A 23,169-nucleotide genomic window follows, 5' to 3' on the forward strand; every position below is an offset into this window, starting at 1 on the left:
CTATGCTAACTGTTATAAAGGAGTGGTCTGTCCATTCACCACTATGCTAGCTGTATGAAGCAGTGGTCTGTCCATTCACCACTATGCTAACTGTATGAAGGAGTGGTCTGTCCATTCACCACTATGCTAACTGTGCAGAGAGCATTCAAATTTGGCACCAATGTGCGTTCATGTGCTACACGGTAACGTAATGACACTTCCTTCTTTTATAGTTTTGTTGGTTGCTGACAGGAGATAAACAGGGGCCAAAGCTGTCCCCCTAGCAATGGAATAGCAACAGGATACTTCTGAAAAGGTCTATAGGGATGCATCAATACCACTTTCTCACTGTCTGCCAATACTGATCAAGAGTCCTGAGCTTTGAGTATCAGCCGATACAGAGTACCGATCTGATCCATTACTTTTACTGAATGATATTAGCGGTTTCAGTGGGATTGCATTGTTGGGGAACAGTTTGGACCCAAGTTTGTTTCATGTCAGATATTGATATTAGTTAACACTGCAACAGGAGATACACTTGGGTCCATTTAGAATGTTTATGTTGTCAAGTTGAAACCATCTATAGACTTAGACAATTTGTCTGGGACCATTAGACAAAAGTAATTAAGATATAATCTATTACGTCCTTTAGAGAGACCTAACTCAATTCTATGTGTCAATGCAGGTTGTTTTGCTTTACTATCGAACATTAGAACATGTGTGACGTGGCTCCTGGTTGTAGTGGGGAAATTCTCCCACAAAATGTTAGCCTGGGGTCGGCCCGATATCCCATAACAGTATTAGAGCATCCATACCAGTAACGTTATGGCATGACTAAATATGGCACAATGGAACAGAAAGAAAATCTAAAACTGTGAGGAAAAGAGAACATCAAAAGATCTAATTGAAGGGCGGCTGGGTGGCACAGCGGACTAAGCGCTCGTCACCAACGCAAGAGACACTGGTATCGAATCCGGCTGTCAGCGTTGCCTCCGGCTTGGCCGGCCGTCATACTGGCTCGATTGGCAGTCAGCGGGAGGGAAGCCGGTGGGTGGGTCCGGGTCGTTGTAAACAGCGACTCCTACAGTTCGGTCGGGGCGCCTGCACAGCGAGGGAAGGATCTGGAGGGAGGTAGTGTGACCTTCCACACGTTAAACTCCCCCAGTGAGAGTCCGCGCTGCTAGGTGAAAAGAAGTGGTGGGCTGGGTACACATGTGTCGGAGGAAGCATGTGATAGTCTCCGCCCTCCCAGACCGACGGTAGGGGGTAGAATGCGCAACGACCAGGAAGGGGATTGGGAATTGGCATAATGACTAACATTGGGAGGGGGGAAAAACGGAAAAAGGGGGGAAAAAAATCATCCCGGTGAAAGAAGTGTCTCCTTGCCTCATAGATTTAATGAGGATGACCTAGAGAGGATCAAAGCCAATGTGAGCGTTGACTAGACAATGAGTCTTACAGATACTTATTTGCAGATGATCGCTCATGGAAGTGCTACTTTTTAAATGCTTGCTGCACTTCTGTTGCTAGCATGTAATCCTACCCAGCAGGGACTATTTGGAAACGCTCCCCCCCCCCCACCCCCTCCTAGATGCACACTGAGCAGTCCGTGTCTTTTTCCTTTGTAGGGCAGTAAATGTCAGACACACCCAGGGTGTGCAGGATTTCAACAATGGCTTCCAATGTAAGCGAACACTTTACCCAGCTCAAATATCTGCAGGGGCATGGTGAGACCAGGCTCCTTGGTGCCCACTAGTGGCCAGTAGCTGGAACTGAAGTCCTCACTGGGGGGCAGCAGCAGCAACATGGACAGCTTGTCCCCAAACTGCAGCAGCTCCCGGGTGTAGACGCCATACTGATAGGCCTGCCAGCAGGACAGATAATATGAGGAGGCGAGGCAAGTCGATTTATAGAGCACATTTCATACACAGAGGCAATTCAAAGTGCTTTACATAAAGTAGATAAAAAATAAAGATACAAGTATAAAAGGCATTATTAAAAAAAATCACAGTGCATTTAAAGGTAAAATCTGTAATGCTGTCAAACAGCAACCTCTAGGCGAAAGAGCCCCCACTTGGTATAAGGTTTTGTTGACGTTGTTTTGTTTTTATTATTGTTTTTCTTTTGTCTGATGTGTGGGTTGGAGTTGAGTGGGTATAGGGGGAGAGGGGCTGCTAATGCTGGCCACAACTCAGGCTCTGCCAAGAGAGGTCTGGAGAAATTCACAGTAAAATAAGTTAAAATAAGCAATACCATGCAGGGATGTTTTGCCTTGAGGTCGCTGTTTGATGGCATTACAGAATCAATGCAATTAGCAGCCATTCTATTTCAATTAAAGGAAAAAGTGAACATCAAGGTTTTTAGCCTATTTTAGCCAGAGGCAGATAAGATAAGATATTCCTTTATTGATCCCCTTGGGGAAATTCAGGCATCATAGCAGCATGGGGAGGGGAGGTACAGGTAGTAGAAGACATACAGGTACAGATCACAGAATTATAGTACAGTGGAGAAGTACAAATAAAAATAGAATAAAAAGACAGTGTAAACAATATACAATATAATTAACTATGGACATGCGCATATGGGCAGAAAGGTGCGAGATGAGGGTATGCCCGCTCAGTTATGTTTGCGCTACAATACATTTAGTTACAATATATAATCTAATCATCTAAATCTAATCTAATATATAATAATAAAAAAAAACTAAATGCTAAAATGCTAAATATATGCAATATATAATCTAATAAATTATAATCCAATAGTCTAAATCTAATCTAATCTAATAATTAAAAAAAATCTACAGTAAGGAGAGGTTTATGAGCATATACAGCAACTGATAGGCCTGCCAGTGGGACAGGGGGAATAATAAAACAGCAGATGGTGATGAATTAGAATCTCTTCATTTGCCAAGTACATTCTTGCATATACCAGGAATTCTATCCTCTCCATGATTGAACCCATCCTAACTATAGGATGCAGTGGGGTTCTATAGGCCGGTCCAGAGAACAACTCCAGTTCTAATGCCAGTGGGGTTCTATAGGCCGGTCCAGAGAACAACTCCAGTTCTAATGCCAGTGGGTTTCTATAGGCCGGTGCCAGGGAACAACTCCAGTTCTAATGCCAGTGGGGTTCTATAGGCCGGTGCCAGGGAACAACTCCAGTTCTAATGCCAGTGGGGTTCTATAGGCCGGTGCCAGGGAACAACTCCAGTTCTAATGCCAGTGGGGTTCTATAGGCCGGTCCCAAAACAACTCCAGTTCTAATGCCAGTGGGGTTCTATAGGCCGGTGCCAGAGAACAACTCCAGTTCTAATGCCAGTGGGGTTCTATAGGCCGGTGCCAGGGAACAACTCCAGTTCTAATGCCAGTGGGGTTCTATAGGCCGGTGCCAGGGAACAACTCCAGTTCTAATGCCAGTGGGGTTCTATAGGCCGGTGCCAGGGAACAACTCCAGTTCTAATGCCAGTGCCTTGCTCAAGGGTAATGGTAGGTGTATGTGCCTAGCATTTTTTTATTTAACCTTTATTTAACCAGGAAGCATGCATGTCTTTTAACCCTTTCACTACCACACGACAGCCGGTTAACCCTTTCACTGTGACAATACAGAAGGTTAGCCCTTTACTATCACACAACCGACGGCGATGCTCCATCATTAGCATGATTAGCTCCGCGGATGCAAAGCTAATGATGCTAATGATGGAGCATCGCCGTCGGTTGTGTGATAGTAAAGGGTTAACCTTCTGTCGTGTGGCAGGGTTAATGAGTGGGGGGAAACTGGAGAACCCAGAGGGAACCCACATAAACACAGGCTGTTTGAACACGGGTTTGAACCCAGGACCTTCTTGCTGTGAGGTAACAGCGCTAACCAGTGCACCACAGTACCACTCCTGGTAATGAGAGACATCACACACTTCAGCCTTTCCACAGATGACACATGGCAATCTCTGAGTAGGGCTGAGCAATTATTAATAGAAAATCAATCAAAATCGCAATGGCCTGGTGCAATATGGCCTGGTGCAATATCCAAGTCAGGCTGCAATATTGGATGGGCGCTGCAGAGATGCTATGGCCTACTAATCGCATTCTACAAACAAGAAAACTTTGTTTAATTGGTACACACCCCTGCAACAATCACATGATCATTGCTTTAATATTTATTTCAACGGAAACAAAAATGATGATGGCGCAAAAAAATACAGTTCCTTCTAATATCATGAATCATATCGCAATTACAAGATTTGTCAACAGAATCACAATAATTCCCCCCCTGGCATATCATTCAGCCATATGTCTGAGTCGGACCAACCAGTAGCATGGAGCCTCTAGGCCCTTGTGCCTCAGAATAAAGAAGATAATATGACTTGTGTGCTCCAGTGTCTTCGCTGTGTTAAGTCTTGGTGATTGGAATGAATATTGTAATAAACTCTAATGTAATATAATGTAATGCAGTGCATATTCATTAACATTGTCTGTGCTATCCTAAAATTATTCAAATGGAACGGTTTGAAAGGGAAATGTACGAATGAAATATGGTGATAAAATGCTAATACGGACTAATAAAGCAGGTTCACAGGCTTTTACTAGCCTGCTTCTAAAGGTGCATCTGTAGAGTTGGAAGGCAACAGTGTAGAACCACATTACCCTGTAGAGGGGGATGTTGAGCTTTGTCAGGAGCACAGTGACTGCTGCTCTCAGAGACCTGACAAACTCTCCCAGCCCGCTGCTCTCCACCAGGCTGTCGTCCTCGCCACTCAACAGGTTCTGAGCACTGCTATTGGCTGTGGTGAAGACATGGCTCTGAAGCCACGCCCACTCCTCCCTGACACATGGGGAGACAGTCATAGTTAAAATCAGGCTGATCTCTACTTGCACTGATAAGGAGTACATAAGCAATAGGCCTCTGTGATTAACAGCACTTCACCACTACAAAAAGATAAATAGTAAAATAAAAAGAATAAAACAACAATAATAATAATAATAATAGGGCGGGTCCCTCTTAGTCAATTAGTCAATGTATCTGTCAATGTCTTATTAGTCGACTTTGTCTTATTTAGAAGATTTCTTCTTTTTGTAAATTATAAATGTTATGCTTCTTGCCGAATGACTTACTAAGAGAATTATTAACACATCTCTGATTTGTACAGATAAATCAGCTAATCGATTAATCGATCAACTAGACTTTCTTCAGTTGAGGACAGCCCTACAAAATAACAAAGATTTTGGAAAATGTATATGGAAACTATTATACAGTAGTACTCAAATCAAGTATACAAGATCTAAGCAACTGAAAAAAGCAAGTAACACACTACACAGTGCACTTAACCCTTTCACTGCCACACGACAGAAGGTTAACCTTTTACTATCACACAACCGACGGCGATGCTCCATCATTAGCATCATTAGCTCCGCGGATCTTCTGTATTGTCACAGTGAAAGGGTTAATTGATTGATTGATTGATTGAAAACTTTATTAACAGATTGCAGAATGGGTACAATACAGTACAGCTCAATACACACAATTGTTAAGGGGATGCAGACCAGAGAAAGACTTTCGTCTTGTTTACATCAGTTTAACCGGCTGTCGTGTGGCAGTGAAAGGGTTAAAGTACATGAAAAGCTTGAGCCAATCGACCGGTCTGTTGTGTTCCAGAGTTGGTCTCTTTGTCACCTGGACACGTGAGGGTTGTGGCGAACCCTAGTGTGACACAGCAGGTTGGGGAGCCTCTCCGGCACCAGGACCCTGATCTGTTCCACTGAGCTACACAGCTTCAGGATGCCCATGTACAGACCCGGCTGAGCCCACTGGATACTGTGTCTGTGGAAAGACAGCTTCTCCTGGGAGAGGGTTAAAGAGAGAGAGAGAGTCGGGGCTAGCTCCAATCTCTCGCAATCACCTATTCCTACCGTCCTGTTCTGATCCTGTATTCAGAAGCTGGGCGAACAAAGGTTTGCTAACCATTAATGACCTCTACTCAGGAGGTGTGTTCTCCTCGTTTGCAGAATTATCAAAAAAATTTGGTCTTCCAAACTCCCACCTTTTCCGTTTTTTTTCAGATCAGACATTTTGTTCAGAACCAATTCCCACAATTCCCTGGCCGTCCTCCAGACTCTAGGACTGACCCCCTCCTATCGCACGCCACTGGGCGGAAAGGGCTCGTCTCAATTATATATGATAAAATATTTTGGATGAACCCAACTTGCTTAGACACCCTAAAAGCCAAATAGGACGAAGATCTGGGAATTATCATTACAGATGAACAATGGGATCATATATTAGACCTTGTACACACCTCCTCTATATGTGCAAGACACAGTTTGCTGCAGTGTAGGATCCTGCATAGGGTTCATTACACCAATGCGAGGTTAGCAAAGATATACCCGGATAGAACGGATGCGTACAATAGATGTAAACAATCTCCAGACGATTATATGCACATGTTTTGGACATGCCCCAAACTCACAGAGTTTTGGACTGCAATATTTGATACACTGAGTAGGGTCCTGGGTGTGACGTTAGACCCTGATCCACTCACTACCTTTTTCGGTATCCCGAATACCCCTTCTATCGCATCTAGGGCTGCAAAACGAGTTGTGGCGTTCACTACCCTCCTCGCTAGGAGACTTATTCTCTTTAAGTGGATACACCCTTCCCCACCCACTCACAACAGATGGATACATGAGATACTACATTGCATTAGGCTTGAGCGAATCAGATTCTCCCTAAAGGGCTCCCTTGAAACATTCCATGTGACCTGGCAACCATTTCTGCAACACATCGATACCCTGACTATCAATGAAGAGACTTAGAAAGGATAGAGCTTTACACCTCTAACTGCACTTCCATATATTTTATTATTATTTTATTCCTATTTTCTAATGCCCCCCCCCCCCCTTCCCTGTCCTGGTATGTATGGGTGTGAATGAGACCCCGGGGGGGTGGGTGGGTAACTGGGGGAGGGAGAGGGGAAGGAGGGACACAGCTGCAGAAGATCAAACTATTCAATAATTACCACAACACTATAAGTAGGGGTGGGGGAGAGTGAAATAATATCATTGATGACTTTCTTCCACAGCCACATCCGTGCTAGAGTTTTTTTTTTTGTGTTTTCAGTTTTTTCTTTATCTCCTTTTATCTAAATACTTGTGCACAATGCAGATGGGTCTGATTGATATTGTTGTGTTTGTATGTTTTGCAGATGTGTTTGTCAACAACCTCGGTGTGGGGGGGATGGGATGGGAATGAGGGAGGGGAAGGGGAAATGAGAGGGAAAAAAAGAAAAAATATGGAAAATGTACAATATCTACAACTGTAAATGTTCAATATTTTTTCCTGTAATAAAGAAATAAAAAAAAAAGAGAGAGAGAGAGAGAGAGAGAGAGAGAGAGAGAGAGAGAGAGAGAGAGAGAGAGAGAGAGAGAGAGAGAGAGAGAGAGAGAGAGAGAGAGAGAGGTTGAGGAGGGGGATGTTACAGTTATTTCCTGCTGCATATATTATATCAAGTTGTCACAGTGTTAGCAGTACACACAGAGACGGTTTTACAGACGGATTAAAGCTAAGAGGATTTTTCTGTCTAGGACAAGGCTCTTGTGAAAAACCGGCCCATATTTTGGTGCGAATTACCTTGAGTTGGTCGGTGAGAGTGTCCATGGCTGTGGGCTCTGGTAGCATTGGAGCTCTGCCCCGGTTCTTCTCCAGCCGGGCCAGAGGGATCCAGTGAAGAGGCTGGTCAGGAGGGCTAGGTGGGCAGTGGGCAAAAAACTCAATGAGAAACGACTCTAGAACTACTGCACTGCAAAAATATATCTCTATGTTCAGTCATTTAATCTTGTGTAATTATATTTTTTATTACCTCATAGACTCACTCAGTCATTCATTAAGTCCATAATTCATATTATAGCGGATATTTGAAGGTTACAATCATACTGATAACGAAGTATGTACACTTCAAGCGATTGTCCGTTTCCTGGTTTTGTAGCCCATAGTCGGAGCACTGGCTGAATCCCAATCTCCAGACCACAGACTCATGGACTGAGCCCTCGTGGACTTGACTGACATTTCTCAGTTCCAGGTTCAGTTGGATTGGAATAAGTGACATTCCTCTCTTGCTCCCATAGAGTGATGTTTTTATTTGTTTTCCGAAAATAAGATTCAAAAATTCCATATAAGGTTACAATGATGGGAGTTTGTGCAGCGTGAAAGAAAAAAATGAAACAAAAGAAAAAGCACACACACAAGGGCTTAGAGAGACTTACTGACTCCTGCTCCTCCTCACAACTGGAGGTGCAGTTCTCAAAACTAGACGTTTGGGAAATTCTTATAATACTTTGAACAAACCGGGACTAGATTTCCCAGAAGCATCTTGTGCAGAAAGCACACAAGGAGCGTGCAGGGGCGGACCTTCCTACAGGCGATATAGGCGGTCGCCTAATTTTTTTTTCTCTGTGCAGTTTTGGCGCCCCCCTCTATATCTGCAACCATTATTTTTACATAAAAAAAATTCTAACATAAGGGAAAATGAGCCAAAAATCTAAAACGGTCGGTCGGTCTGAGCCTCAGCTTTAGGTGTTCACAGTCAGAACATGCTAGAGCGCTGTGCATTGATGGGTATCGGTCAAGTGTTTATAGAATTGAGCGTTGTGGAAAGAAAGACTAACGTTAGAGAACTATGAAGAGGCAAAAGCCATAAAAAAAAAAATATTACAAAAAAAAAAAATTACAAAAATACAAAAAATGGTGAATCTCGCCTAGGGCGCCAAATGTGCTAGGTCCGCCCCTGGGAGCGTGTGTATTATTATTATTATTATTTTGTGATCTCTGTCGCCGATCTCATCTTCATATCTTCATTGTTATACATTTGCAGCGGAGCTGAGTGTCAAGCGACCATTGCTCACAATAAGATTCAAGCTATTTCCTTGCAGGACCTCTTTAATAACTTGCCTGTGCGACGGCAGTGTGCCTCCAGTGTTAGTGTTTACAACACCTGTCATCCATTCCAGTGTAAGTCGAAAGGACACAAATGATCTTTGTGCGAATAATAGAATTTAATGAATTTAAACCCAGGTCTCCCACATGGGAAATGGAACCAGTCAGCCAAAGGGAAACCCCCCACTGCCACCACCAATTCCTGGGCCAATGGAGGTATTAGGCTTCAGGCAGGGCTAGTGTGCTACACTCACCCCACCTCTAACTTCCTTCAAACAGGGAAAACCCGATCCGGGTCACGGCACCACTTTAACACACCTGGATTAAAAACTCTGATCTCCTGCACAGGAAGCCAGACATCTAACGGTAACCCCCCCCTTCCCTCTTGCCAAGGGAAATATCAGGCTCACGGGGCTTCGGACAGGGCTACTCTGCTGCACAAAGACTCATTGTCAGGAATATACCATACCTGGGAGGTCTGGGGAAGTCTCTCACGGTCACCAGCAGGACGTTACCCTGCCTGTCCTTCAGAGGCTCATAGTAGACCTGGCCCAAGTCCACGCTCCCTAAGGATGACTGAAAGGGAGGGGGGGGTCAAATAATGACGGAGAAGTGAGTGAATTCACATGGGAGATCGTAGACATGAATGCAGTGAAAGACAGGGTGGTCAGAGGTCAGAGGGGCTGGTAGGGTGAGAGGAGGAAGGGCCCAATGAGTACCAAGATGATGAAGAGGGTGGGGGGGGGGGGGGGGGGGGTGTGAAGGAACAATTAAAAATACATGATCAATAAGCCCTCTGGGAGGTGCTATAGGTCACTTTCCAGATATACCTGCACTTCACCAAAAAACAATGATGATTTATTTTGCGCATAATCTCACACACATCCCCAAAAAAAGGTTTTGCACACATTAATTTAGTTCGACAGTTACTGAGAGTAAAATGAGTTTGAATATGGCCAACAGTGATTGGGGACATTGAATCCTTGTGTTATGTTACTTACATATCCATGAAATTATGTAGATGAAAAAAATAGCAATACCTTGTCTTGTAGGAACCTAATCACTTCATTGAGCTGTAATCAACACAACACAAGGATTCAATGTCCCCGATGACATCACTGGTGGCCATATTCACCAATGAATTTACTCTCAATAACTGCCAAACTAAATGAATGTGTGCTAAACTGTTTACAGTTTTTGGATGCGTGTCCTTGATACGGCAGGTGGGGTTAATGGGGAAATTGCTTCTCACCAAATTGCTAAACACTAACCGGATGTTGCAGAGAATGCACTGGCGCTGGTGACCTGATCTGCAATGCTAAGCTTGTTTTGGCTAGCAATTTTAACTGCTGCTTCAAAATCAAAATCCCCCCTGCCTTATCAGAGAGAGAAATGAATATCAGAAGGCCTTGTTCACAAGAACCACAGCCTGCACGAACCACAGCCGAAGCTAGGAGGGATCTATTAATAGTCCATTCATTTTCCTATAGCCGCAGGGGATTCTGGAGACGCAAGCAGCTGGAAATAAATCCCCCATGAGAGGAATATTGCTTTGTGACAGTCTGTGAATATTGTCTGTCTTGCTAGTCATTGTGTCTAATGTGATGATAATGATTATATCTGTTTATGCCTGATGCTGCTGAACTGAGCGTGCCCATCATGCTGCACCGAAAGCAAATTCCACCCACCTTGGTTGTGTGGTCATTGAAGGGGCACATCACCAAAAAACTAATTTATTATAGGTACATTTTACAACATAAACATTCTAAATGGACTACGTTTAATCAGTTGTTGTATTGGCCAACACTGCCATGAGGAATCCTTCCACTGCAACGGGAAATTAACTGCAGAGCTGTTTCCTAGCAACGCAATTCCACTGAAACTGTCTAGATTTGTCCAATGACCCCAAAGTAATGATCCAAGTCTATACTGCTCAGTAAAAGTAATGGATGTGTTTTAGTGCTCTGTGTCAGATAATACTTAAAAGGGGCACTTTACTAAAAAATTATGATGATTTATTTTGCACATTGTGCAAAATATGTCTGGTTTGGGAATAGCACCGCACAATACCGTAGCAGACTACAGAGAGTGGCCTGTTCAGCCGAACGCACAATTGGAGGGGGGCTTCCCACTCTCCAAGACATTTACAACAAGCGCTGCATGGGTAAGGCTAAGAGAATAATCAAAGACTCCAGCCACCCAAACAACTGCCTCTTTGAACTGCTGCGGTCAGGCAAGCGATACCGGAGTCTCATGGTAAGCACAGAGAGACTCAGAAGAAGCTTCTATCCCCAGGCCATCAGGATGCTAAATGCTAATTAAGCATTACATCACACGCAGGAGTGGTTTGTGAAAAATGAACCATGCCTAGGGGTGGTCGTTAGACCCCCCTAGGCATGGTTTATTTTTCACAAATCACGACTGCAAGTGGTGTAATGCTTTTATACAACTGCCACATTCATCCAACCTTATTGCTATACAATAAACAAACATTAATCGAAGATTTATTGAAAAAAACATCTGCCACAAAAAGTAGTTCCCACAACAACAAAAAAGAGAAATTGCCTCCATGTGGAAGCAGCTCGGAAGTGCATCCAACCAACTAACATCCAACTGTCTTTCAACTAAGACATCCAACCAACTAACACATCCAACTGTCTTTCAACTAAGACATCCAACCAACTAACACATCCAACTGTCTTTCAACTAAGACATCCAACCAACTAACACATCCAACTGTCTTGCAACTAAGACATCCAACCAACTAACACATCCAACTGTCTTTCAACTAAGACATCCAACCAACTAACACATCCAACTTTTCTTTAGTTTTTAATTATGAAGTTAGCGGTTGTTATTGGAATGATTGATTGATTGATTGAACATTTTATTACCAGATGCAGAATGGGTACAATACAGTACGGCTCAATACACACAATTGTTAAGGGGATGCAGACCTACTTTCTATAGAACTTCATTCTTAGATGCTTCTATAGAAAGTAGGTAAAACAAATTAAAAAGTTTTCTTCGCCCTATTTTTTTATTTATTTTTTTAAACCTACTTTAGAGGGCCTAAACTTAACCAGTTGGAAACCAGGCGTACAGTAATAAAATAATCAATCAATCAATCAATCAATCAATTCAATAGGCCATGCTCACTTAAAACAGCGCAGCACTCAGCTGCTTCTATGTCTCTCAGTCTGACTCTCCTCTGCCGTTGCAGACAGGAGTGTGTGTGTGTGCGTGTGCGTGTGTGTGCCAGACAGTGTGAGAGAGTGAGCTCTGCAGTCAGGGGCAAGGAAGATTTTTTTTTTATTTTTTTTTTTAAATTGCAAATAATCAATCAATCAATCCGCGATTTTTCTTTTGTTCCACAATGACTCATGACCCATAGATTACACAATCCAACATTGTGTAAGAGACTAAGACATTCGCCATGACAGAATCGGTTATTATTTAGTTGTTATGACGCTATCAACATATCCATTTGTAAAGATTATTGTCCGCCATCTTGTTTTTTTTTTTAAACTCGCACGCAGAGTGATAGTGATTCGGTTGTGGGCGGGTCCTGGGACCAAGAGCGTGGAATTGTGACAGATACATACGTGTAAATTGACTGTTTCAGCCAATCAGAATCGAGATATTTGCATGCCGTTGTATAAATGACAATAAACACTATGTAACAAACCATCAAATACACTCACAGCACACACATCCACATGCACACACTCACTTTAAACAAACAACTCACTACAGCACCCACTTTACCCACTTTAGACACCTAACACACTTTATATTTATTGGTAAAGAATTTGCACTACAACTCATTGTGAGGTTTTGGTCCGCTCCCTGCCACACGCTCCGTTCCTTTAAGGTACTATGTGATTAATGCATTCCCCGCCACGCGCTCCGTTCCTTTAGGGTGCCGTGTTTGATTGGTGCTTTCCCCGCCACACGCTTTTGGAGCAAGTATCAATCTCATCCCGCAGCTGTCACAGCTTGTAATTAGCGCCCCTGAAGGCTTTATATGCTCAGACCCCCTTACTATCGACGTTGGGTCGTTCTGAATTACACCTGCATATACCTGCTTTCCCCGTCGCTGTTGCTGTTTTTTTGCTCTCCAGGATCTTTTGTGGAGAACTGCTGTGGAGAACCTGGTTCCCCGTTCGGAGCTACGCCTCGTAATCTGCCCGCTTCTCGCGTTGCGCTCTGGTGAGTTTTGGGAAACTGTCTTTTGGATTATCAGTTTTTTGTGTGTTTGGTGAACACCGAAGAGATCCCGTTTTTGTTTGTACTGGACTCACCTAATTTTTTGTGTTAGTTTAACACTGAAGATACCGTATTGTTTTTTCTCTGGACTCTGCTAACTTGTGTGTGGTACACCGAAGATCAAGTCACTTGGATTTATACTGGATCAGTCACCTCTCTGCCTCTGTGTGTGCGTTGGGCTAACTCTGATTTCTCTCTCTCTCCGTTTCCACCGGGAGTGAAAGCTGGGAGAATCTGCAGAGCCGCTTCAACGTCACTAGCCAATTCCTCACCACTACCTACTGGGAGTATCTGCAGAGCCGCAACATCTTCACATGCCAGATTCCCCGTTTGTTCGATTGCTGTACTTCATTCCATCTTGTGACTCTGTAAATAAATACGCCCTTGCTTTGGCTAACTCTGAACTTCCTCTCTGTGCCGTTGCGTTTGAGGTCGGTTACAAACCATAACACTCATACCTCATCACACCTTACCCATTTCTGCATTGTACTGTATATTGTATTGTAACTCAGTTACTTTTCTACTCTGCATTGTATATTGTATATATGTACATTGAACACGTTTGTCTACGTACTTGACTCTATTTTATACTTATTATACTTATTTTATACTTATCTATTTTTATCTAGCACAATCTCTGGAGCAAAACAGAAAGAAACATTTTATATAAAAGTACTCTGTATTTTTGTATGACAACTAATAAAGAAACTTGAAACTTGAACATAATCTCACACACATCCAAAAACTCGCAGTTTTGCACACATTAATTTTGTTTGACAGTTATTGTGAGTAAATTAGTTTGAATATGGCCAACAGTGATGTCATCTGGGACATTGAATCCACGTGTTAATTACAGCTCCATGAAACGATAAGGTAGCATTCCCTATAAAACAAGGTATTGCTATTTTTTCATTTTATCATTTCATGGTGCTGTAATTAACACAACACAAGGAATAAATGTCCCCAATTTACTCTCAACAACTGTCAAAGGTAAATGAATGTGTGCAAAATCATTGTTCATCATTGTTTTTTTGGTGAAGTGCCCCTTTAAGTATTATCTGACACAGAGCACTAAAATGGATCCACTATGTTTACTGAACCGTATAGACTTGGATCATTATTTTGGAGTCATTGGACAAATCTAGACAGTTTCAGTAGAATTGCGTTGCTAGGGAACAGCTCTTACTGCAGTTGATTTCCCGTTGCAGTGGAATGATTCCTTATGGCAGTGTTGGCCAATATAACAACTGACAGGGAAGTAAACGTAGTCCAGTTTTTTGGATGTGTGTGAAATTATTATAAAATAAATCATCATTGTTTTTTTTGGTGAGGTACCCCTCAAACTCAAAGCAACTTGAACTTGAACTTTAAAGATGCTATAGATAGCATTCAGCCACTAGATGTCACACTAGAGCACCAGCACAGTCATCCAAACAGGTGCATTCCACGTGTGGAAATGGAGATACAACAACATACATTTTGGATCCGCAAAAATGTTTTTAATGATAAATTCATTAATCAAAATAGTTTTGGGGGGGAAGCAATACCTTTATTCTGCACCTTTCTAAAAGCTCTGTGGATGTATTCTTTTTATGAAATGATTATGATATGTATGATTACTCTACATAAACATTTTATCTATAGCACCTTTAACTCAATCAGCGCCAGGGGTCAGGGCGTCAGGGGGCGCTAGAACGCCATCACTTTAATCAATGGGGAGACTGCGAGATTTGCGAGTGCTTAACATATAACTTATATTATAGCTATGGGTCTAATACACCCGTCGATTGTCAGTGAGTTGCTTCCAGTCAACATGCACGAAACAGATTGTTTTTTCATCCGTACATTTCCGTTTTATACCGTTTTGAATATTAGTATAGTTTGTGATTCTTAGTGATCCCAGGAAAAGACGCGATAATAGCGTTTTAGTGGAATACACTAAACACGCCGTCATTGTTTGCCTGATTATCTAATCCTCCTGAAATCAACGCTAGATTATCATTATTATCCTTCCTCGTGCATACATGAAATGGCCCTGGTAGCGGGGCGCTCACCCCCCCCCCCCCCCCCCCCCCCCCCCCCCCCACAGCCAATGGTAAAAAGCCACACACAGCACACAGACAGCTTCGATCGCGGTAGAAAGAAATATCAGATCAACGCAAGATTGGATATATAGAGTCCTTACCTGGTGTCTGATGTAATGCAAAAAAAATAATGCAATTATCTGATCACCATTCCAAATACTGCTCGTGGAGGTCCGTCCCACATTGTCCGGCATTGCATATGAAGGGGGGGGGGGGGGGGGGGCAGATGTAACGTTGTAAACGCTCATCCTGCCGGAGTATTTAAACCCCGCCCGCACGGCTCAGATCGGCCCAGAAAAGAAACGACACCATTTCTAATAGAGTGCAATACCGGCTGGAAGGCGGCGGTATTTGCCCTTTTGCGAGCTCAGACCCATTCCCAATGATAACATCAGGCTGGATGGATGAAAAATTAATGGTTACGTATAGGTTATAGCTAATAAAAGAAATAACGATTAAAACCCGAGTTTTCTCGTGATTGGCGCTGAACGGTTGGCGAGTTAACCCGACTTTTCTCGTGATTGGCGCTGAATGAGTTAAGAATAAACTGATGTTTTTCAAAGGGCAAAGTGCTTGACGTCTGACCTGGACCTGGGCGACAGCTCTCAGGATGTTGTGTCTGTTCTGAAGAAGGGAAGACGAGGAGGAATGAGCGGAGGAGAGGGCATGCTGTAACCAGGGCACCTGTTGCCAAGCGCAGGATAACTGCAATGCAGAAAGATCAATGGAAACATTTACAGGACCACACTGGCATGGTGATTAACCTTGTGTTAAATGTATCTCCTGGTCATGCAAAAAAAAAAACTCGGTAGCCTCTTGTCAAAGAAATCAATGGAACATGATGGGAAATGCATTTACAGTCTACTCCAGAGTCAGACAAGAAGATAAGATACCAATATCATCTCAGTGCGTTCAGTAGAAAGCTATCTGGCTGCAAGCTAGCTGCTTAGCACAAATTAATGGAAACGGATATGGACCAGCTAGCAAAAACACCTCTCCCAGAGTTTTAAGCTAGGCTAGTGGTCCGTATCCGCTTCCTTTAATTTGTGCTAAACTAGGCTAGCTTGTAGCCTTTCTAAAGGAGGTCTCTTTATTATTATTGGATGACAAGAGGTCTTTAAAATGTATCTTCCTGCTGACCTCAGCCCACAGTCTGCATATATTGTACAGCTTAGTATTGATTTTGTGAATAGTTTCGGTTGACAAATCCTGGCAACACGTTCTCATAAGAAAAAGTACAATGAGTACATAATGACCACATGAAATAATGTAAGGAATGTAATATATGTACTTTGTTTGTACTATACATTGCTGATATAATATGTAAATATATTACTTATGGCAATGACATAACATACATTATGTACGTTTCTTCCTATTTATTTACACATTTTAAGCGATAAGGGGCTGGTCCTGCAGTTGGTCCATGGACAGGGAATAATGGACTGTACTGCTCAGTATTGATTTTGTGAATAGTCTCTCCTGAACACAGTTTTACTTGATAAATCCTGGAGCTGCTCCATAGACAGGGAATAATGGAACGACGACATTATGATAGTACCAATGCTGATTTTACTGGGATATGGGTACATTTTCTGATTAAGAGCTATAAGCCATACATTTAAATAAAACTAATTTGGATGTAAAATAATCTGAATTTTGTGAATTAAATTTTAGAGCCCATAAAGTCAGTTACTAATTAATTGTTAATGGACCAACTCCAAAAAGTTAATGACATCACAATCTTGATGCTCTGATTACCAGCTTAGGAAGACAGTTGTCTATGTTTATAGATATTGATTTAACTAGGGCGGCTACGTGGCGTAGTGGGCAAGGCGCTCGCCACAAATGCGGAGACGCTGGGCTCGCCTGTTCGAGCCCAGCGCTCAACATTGCTTTCAGTTTAGCTGGTCGTCCGTACTAATACACATTGGCCGTATTAGGGGGTGGGAAACTGATGGGTGGGGATCGGGCGTTGTGGACAGCGACTCCTACAGGTCGGTTGGTGCGCCTGCGCAGTAGAATCAGGAAGTGTCGGGGGCAGCGTGAGCCTCCCACACGTTACTCCTCGCCACTGAGAGATCGAGCTGCGCAGGTGAAAAGATGCGACTGCTGTTACCTCAAGTACCGGAGGGGACTTGTGCTATGTATGACTTAGTCCACATTGCAGCCGGCTTGTGGGAGGCAAGAAACAGCGTTCGTGACAGGGGAGGGTTGAATTGGATGATACGAAATTGGGATGGGAGAAAATATAGAAAATGGGAGAAAAAGTGGATAAAAAAAAATTAAATATATTGATTTAACTGTCCAAGATCATTGGAATAGCACAATGTAAATTCTGGTTTTGTACGGTATATTTCTGTGTAAAAGGTTGAAAGTCCCTCAAATACTGTGTCACTCACAATTAATGTAAAACACAAAATATGCATGCCAGCTGTTTCTAAGGACTCATTATAATCTAATCTTGATAAATGAGGCCCCATTGTTTTTATTTAATTGTGGGATAAATTAAGTTATGTTTTGAAATGAACTCAACATTATTCATTCAGCTGTGTAACAGAGTATACTTTAGTAAAGTAAAATAAGACCTATATGGCCTGCCCATACTGTAGTGAGACAAAATGAGAGTTATATCAATATTGATTGACAGATGACCTTGGCAAACCAAAGGAAATCCTGGGTGATGGAGGTGGAGCAGCACTGGATCTCCACTAATGGGAGCTGGTCTTCTGCTGTCACAAGGATGTTTTCCTTGTGGTAGAACAAGGTTGCGAGGTACACACCCCTTCATAATAAAGAGACATAAAGAAAGGTTTTTATGAACATATTAAACATGTTAAACTATCCCTATATATTCAATTAACATAACATGACAGAGAAACAGAGTTGCCAGATTTTCAAATATATATAAAAAGAATATATATATAAGTTCTACAGTTACTAATGCGTCATCATCCGATGACAGTAATTCCATTACATGTAATCCCAATACTCCCCAACAATGCTCGGGGGAAGGACAGCTGCGGAGGGAGTCTTACCTCTGGAGGAGACGGACAAACTTGGTGGCTGACTGGAAGAGTTGCTTGATGCCTCGGGACATAGACAGACGCTTGCTGGGACTCTGGGGCTTCAAGCTCTCTGCGGAAGAGAGGAGAAGGAGACACGAACAGAACCAGTTTCCCCCAAATTACATTTACTGACCTGGCGAATTGGTGCTTCACTCTCATGCATATTAAATAAGAGATCTTACATGCATTGAATACACACTGTGCCTATACGGAGGAAATAGAACAAAGTAGAAGAAAATTAATAAGTATACTCATTTGAAAGACATGATGACGATGTAATGTACATGTATCGGTACATACAGACAGTGTTAGGTGCGTTACTAAAAAATATATTCCTTATTATTCATTTCAAAAGTAATATAATACATTTATTTATTACTCTCAGGGAGCAGTAATTTGTTACGTTACTCGCTTCCTTTCTTACCGTCAAAATTCGGTACAACATACTGTGTAGACTACTTTGCATGTGCCACACCCCTGGGTGAATGATGGCGTCAGGGTCAGGGGCGGATTTAGGATTGTAGGAGATCCGGGGCTTAGCCCAGATAGGTTTTTTTTTACTTCGACACAGTGGCGGCCGGTGGGTATTCGCCACTAGGGGCGCTATACCAAACATGTACAGTACAGTACCACGCAACACTCATGGCAAGACGTGAGCGATTCGACTCACGCTCACGGCAATGAATCGGCTCTTATGAACGAGTCGCTCAGCTGTTACTACAACAACACACAACCAGTCAAATAAAGTATAGTCTAGACTCTAATTCACAACTTGAAACACAATATATAAATAGAAAAGTTAGAAACAAAACTCGCCCGTCTACAAACACAGGCAGATCTCTCCCTCTCTCCTTCTCTCTCTCACACACAGCGCGACGTGGAATCGATTCGTTACACAATCAGACCTATTATATACCAAGAATAACTTCAGTATGAGTACAGGGCTGTACACATATTTTGCATATTGTTAAACGAGCCAAGGCTAGCTATTAAACTATCGATATGAATCGAAAATCTGGGACCCTGATGTAAACAAGACAAACGTCTTTCTCTGGTCTGCATCCCCTTAACAATTGTGTGTATTGAGCCGTACTGTATTGTACCCATTCTGCAATCTGTTAATGTTGTTGGTAGTCATAGTCTTGTGTTATAAAATAAATAAACAATCAGCAATGTCTCGCTTCATGAATGGCCAGCACAGCAGTAGCCTAACAGTACTGGTCTGCTCCTAAAAAAAACTATTTACAAACGTTAACGTTAAGCAGAGAGAGAGAGAGAGAGAGAGAGAGAGAGAGAGAGAGAGAGAGAGAGAGAGAGAGAGAGAGAGAGAGAGAGAGAGAGAGAGAGAGAGAGACTCACTGTTTAGTTGAAACGTCCAGGGCCAAGTTAGCAGTTAGCCAAGTGTTAGCTCAGCTGAGCTCGTTGCCACAACACTCAACAAGTACATTCCTTTGTCCATTTCCGCTCGAACAGACTGCAAACTACCTGGCGTTCTATCGCCATGCTCTAAGACAAACTCTAACCTTAACCAACTTTGAAAGAGTGCCTAAGCTTAACAGTCTAAAGAACTTGCAGTCACGGCACGGCACGCTCTAAGACAAACAGCTGCATGCATCTCACAACAACACAACTATCTCAACAAAGCTAGAAGCTAGAATTGGAACATTAGAAATTGGATTCGGCCAATCAGAGATCGTCTCTGTGAAATTCTGCCATGGAAAAAAATACTGGCGTCGGCCAATCAGAGAGCGTCTCCGCGAAATGCGGCTATGGAAAATTCTTCACGGAAGTTCACGCTGCTGGCTAGACCGCTTCAAATCGCGCTCGGATTCCAACATAATAGTCATATTTCAACGCACAACGCCGTATGCACTGATTGGCTGTGACGGAGACAGCGATCAAACTGTGACGCGCACACAGAGCGCTATCGCGTATTGCCCCCGAGAAATACGAAAAAATAAAAAAAAATAAAAAAAACGTGATGTCACTTCCTGCTCTGGAAAACGATGTTTTTTTAATTTAGATAATAACGTTATATTGTGCATTGGAAATACAAACATACTTAAAATGAGTAAATATTATTAATTTTAAACATGTTTATATTATTTATATGGCTATAAAACACAAAAACGAAAAAGTTTTATTCTCTTCTTCTCTGATTTAACAGCAGCTGGGCCAGCAGGTGGGTCGGCGCCCTAGCGCCCCTAGTGGTAGAGCCGCCACTGCTTCGACACCACAACCTTTAACTTATACGACCACCACCTTAAAGCGGACAAAAGGCACTAGAGAACACTTAAATTCACACCCTTTAATTAATGAAGCAAACTATAATAATTTATAATAATAATAATAATAATAATAATAATAATAATAATAATAATAATAATAATAATAATAATAATAATAATAATAATAATAATAATAATAATAATAATAATAATAATAATAATAATAATAATAATACACTGTGTTTGTATAGCACCTTTCATACAAGAATTGCAGCTCAAAGTGCTTCACAGCAGTACAAAAAGACAGGCATAAAATGAGCACAACATTGGCAGATCAAGAGCAATGCATAAAGTGCAGACATAAAGCATAAAATAGATAGCAGTAAAATAGACAAAGTCAAGGTAAGACATAGAACATTAAATCACATCGTTTTTCATATTAGGATCTAAGATCTAGCGTTAACTCGCCGAACGTTGAGCCGAGCGCCAGGACCCCCAAAAACCAGAGTATAGTCGGGTTTTCATCGTTGTTTCTTTTATTCGATATTTCCATTCATAAAGATATGCCGGCAGTAGGGATGCTCGATATTGGCTTTTTTACCGATACCGATATACCGATATTGTCCAACTCTTAATTTCCGATACCGATATCAACCGATACCGATATATGCAGGGTTTCCCCCCCCCAAAAAACGGAATAATTTCAGGTAAATCTCTTGTTGTGGAATTAACACAACATTATGCATACTTTTGACAATAAATAAAATCAGAATGTGTTCTTACTTGCTTGCCTGGGTAAATAAAGGTTATAGAAATGTAAAAAAAAAAAATTGAAAACCGATACCGATATTTTCCGATATCACATTTTAATGCCGATATCGGCCGATAATATCGGTAGTAGGGATGTCCCGATCGCCTTTTTTTGCTTCCGATCCGATCCCGAGCATGTGATTTTAAATATCTATCGATCCGATCGTTTCCGATCCGATCTTTCACATTAGTAATCAATTTTGACGCATTTTTGTCAGAAACTAGAGCGAGACAAGCCCATCTGTTGCCTATAATAGTCCGGGGCGCGAGAGCGGAGGCTTTTATTATTACATTCACCCTGAGAAATGTGCTTCTGCTTCATATGAGAAATATTAAAAGTTTCAATATATGTTTGCACATTAGGATACATTCAGTGTTCGACTTACGTAATGGTCCATTCTGGTCTGAAACGGCGACGATAAACCTCAGTCACGTAACGTTATCCTCCAGGTGAAAATTTAGTCTGAAAACTTCGCCTCCAGCCTGCTGCTTCATGAATTTTTCCTCCACGCGGAATCTCCTCCTTGCAAACATTGCAACTGGCTTGACTTTATATTTTAAAATGCTTAGTTCCAAACCTCTGACATTAAGTCTAGCTGCTCAAGTCAGTGGATATTAACTGTGTTTCGGGAGCGACGTGTTGTTGTTGTGGTCGCGTGTAGCGTGTAGCGTCTAAATTAAAGGGAATGTTTGTTGCAACGGTGAAAATTAAAGGGGAATGTGTTTGTTGTGGATAATTATTCTGCTCTGTGTGACAATAAATACATTAATGATGATATATTATATGTAATTTAAAACCAAAACTAAGGCCTCCGTATGAGTTTAAGACGTGGACATGGTCATGTTTGTTGAATAAAAATTTTCTTTTTTTGACTGCCGATTTTTATTATAATTTTTTCCCGATCGCCGATACTCTGAAAAGCACGTGATCGACGCCGATTCCGATCACGTGATCGGATCGGGACATCCCTAATCGGTAGGCCGATAATATCGGACATCCCTAGCCGGCAGCCTGTGTTATCACTGGGGATGGGTCTGAGATCTCAAAAGTCCCAATACCGCCGCCTAACACCTTGCGGCCGCTATTGCACTCCATTTGAAACGATGTGGCTTGGTGTCTGTCATTTTGGAAATTACACCAGACCACCCTGAAACTACACTCATATTCACGACGGTATAAAACGGAAATGTATGGATGGAAAAATGATCTGTTTTTTGCATCTTGACCGGAAGAAACTCAATGACAATCGACTATATTATTAGATCCATAGGTATAATATATAATATAGCTTTAGGCCTGCAAACACAGCCACGTATCCCCATGTTAAAAGGAGCTGGCCTTTCAACAGTAACAGTAAACAGCGCCATCTGCGCTTAATATGCGTCTTTGTTTACGGTTTGATTATCACTGATACAAAGTAAAATTGTAAAATAGTGCAGAGCAATAAAATAGTTAGTAAAATAGAATAAAATAATGCAATAGTGTATTGCAATAAAATAGTTATCATCGTATTTTTTCGGGAGGCCGGTAAGGAGTGCATTACAGTAGTCGAGTCGGCTTGAGATAAAGACATGGATCTGGTTTTCAGCGTCCTTTTGATTTATAAATGGCCATACTTTAGCTATGTTTCTAAGGTGGAAGAATTATGTTTTTGTCAACTTGTTGATTGTGATTTAAAGCTTCGGTCTGAGTCTACCATAACACCAAGACTTAACTCACTCAAATACAGTTAGCAGCTGGATAGATGGATAGACTACAGATGGAAATTAGCTTCTGCTAAATCTGGTGCAAACATATTTTCATGTAAC

General features: G+C 42.0%; 1 protein-coding gene across 4 annotated transcripts in view; it reads right to left on the bottom strand.

Annotated features, from left to right (window-relative positions):
- The window catches only part of LOC311240809 (ankyrin repeat and fibronectin type-III domain-containing protein 1), a 60,177-nt gene that overhangs the window by 8,009 nt on the left and 28,999 nt on the right, over positions 1-23,169 (bottom strand). For all 4 annotated transcript variants that reach the window (XM_084329397.1, XM_084329398.1, XM_084329400.1 and 1 more), the window contains exons 9-16: positions 18,293-18,392; positions 17,910-18,039; positions 15,840-15,959; positions 9,371-9,477; positions 7,600-7,714; positions 5,647-5,813; positions 4,620-4,797; positions 1,681-1,843 (exon numbers count right to left, since the gene is read on the bottom strand). In XM_084329397.1, coding sequence (XP_084185523.1) covers positions 1,681-1,843; positions 4,620-4,797; positions 5,647-5,813; positions 7,600-7,714; positions 9,371-9,477; positions 15,840-15,959; positions 17,910-18,039; positions 18,293-18,392 — 1,080 coding nt within the window. The remainder of the gene's footprint in view (positions 1-1,680; positions 1,844-4,619; positions 4,798-5,646; positions 5,814-7,599; positions 7,715-9,370; positions 9,478-15,839; positions 15,960-17,909; positions 18,040-18,292; positions 18,393-23,169) is intronic.

The sequence above is a fragment of the Notolepis coatsorum genome (genome assembly GCF_963971535.1).
Source record: "Notolepis coatsorum genome assembly, chromosome: 14".
Taxonomy (NCBI): domain Eukaryota; kingdom Metazoa; phylum Chordata; class Actinopteri; order Aulopiformes; family Paralepididae; genus Notolepis; species Notolepis coatsorum.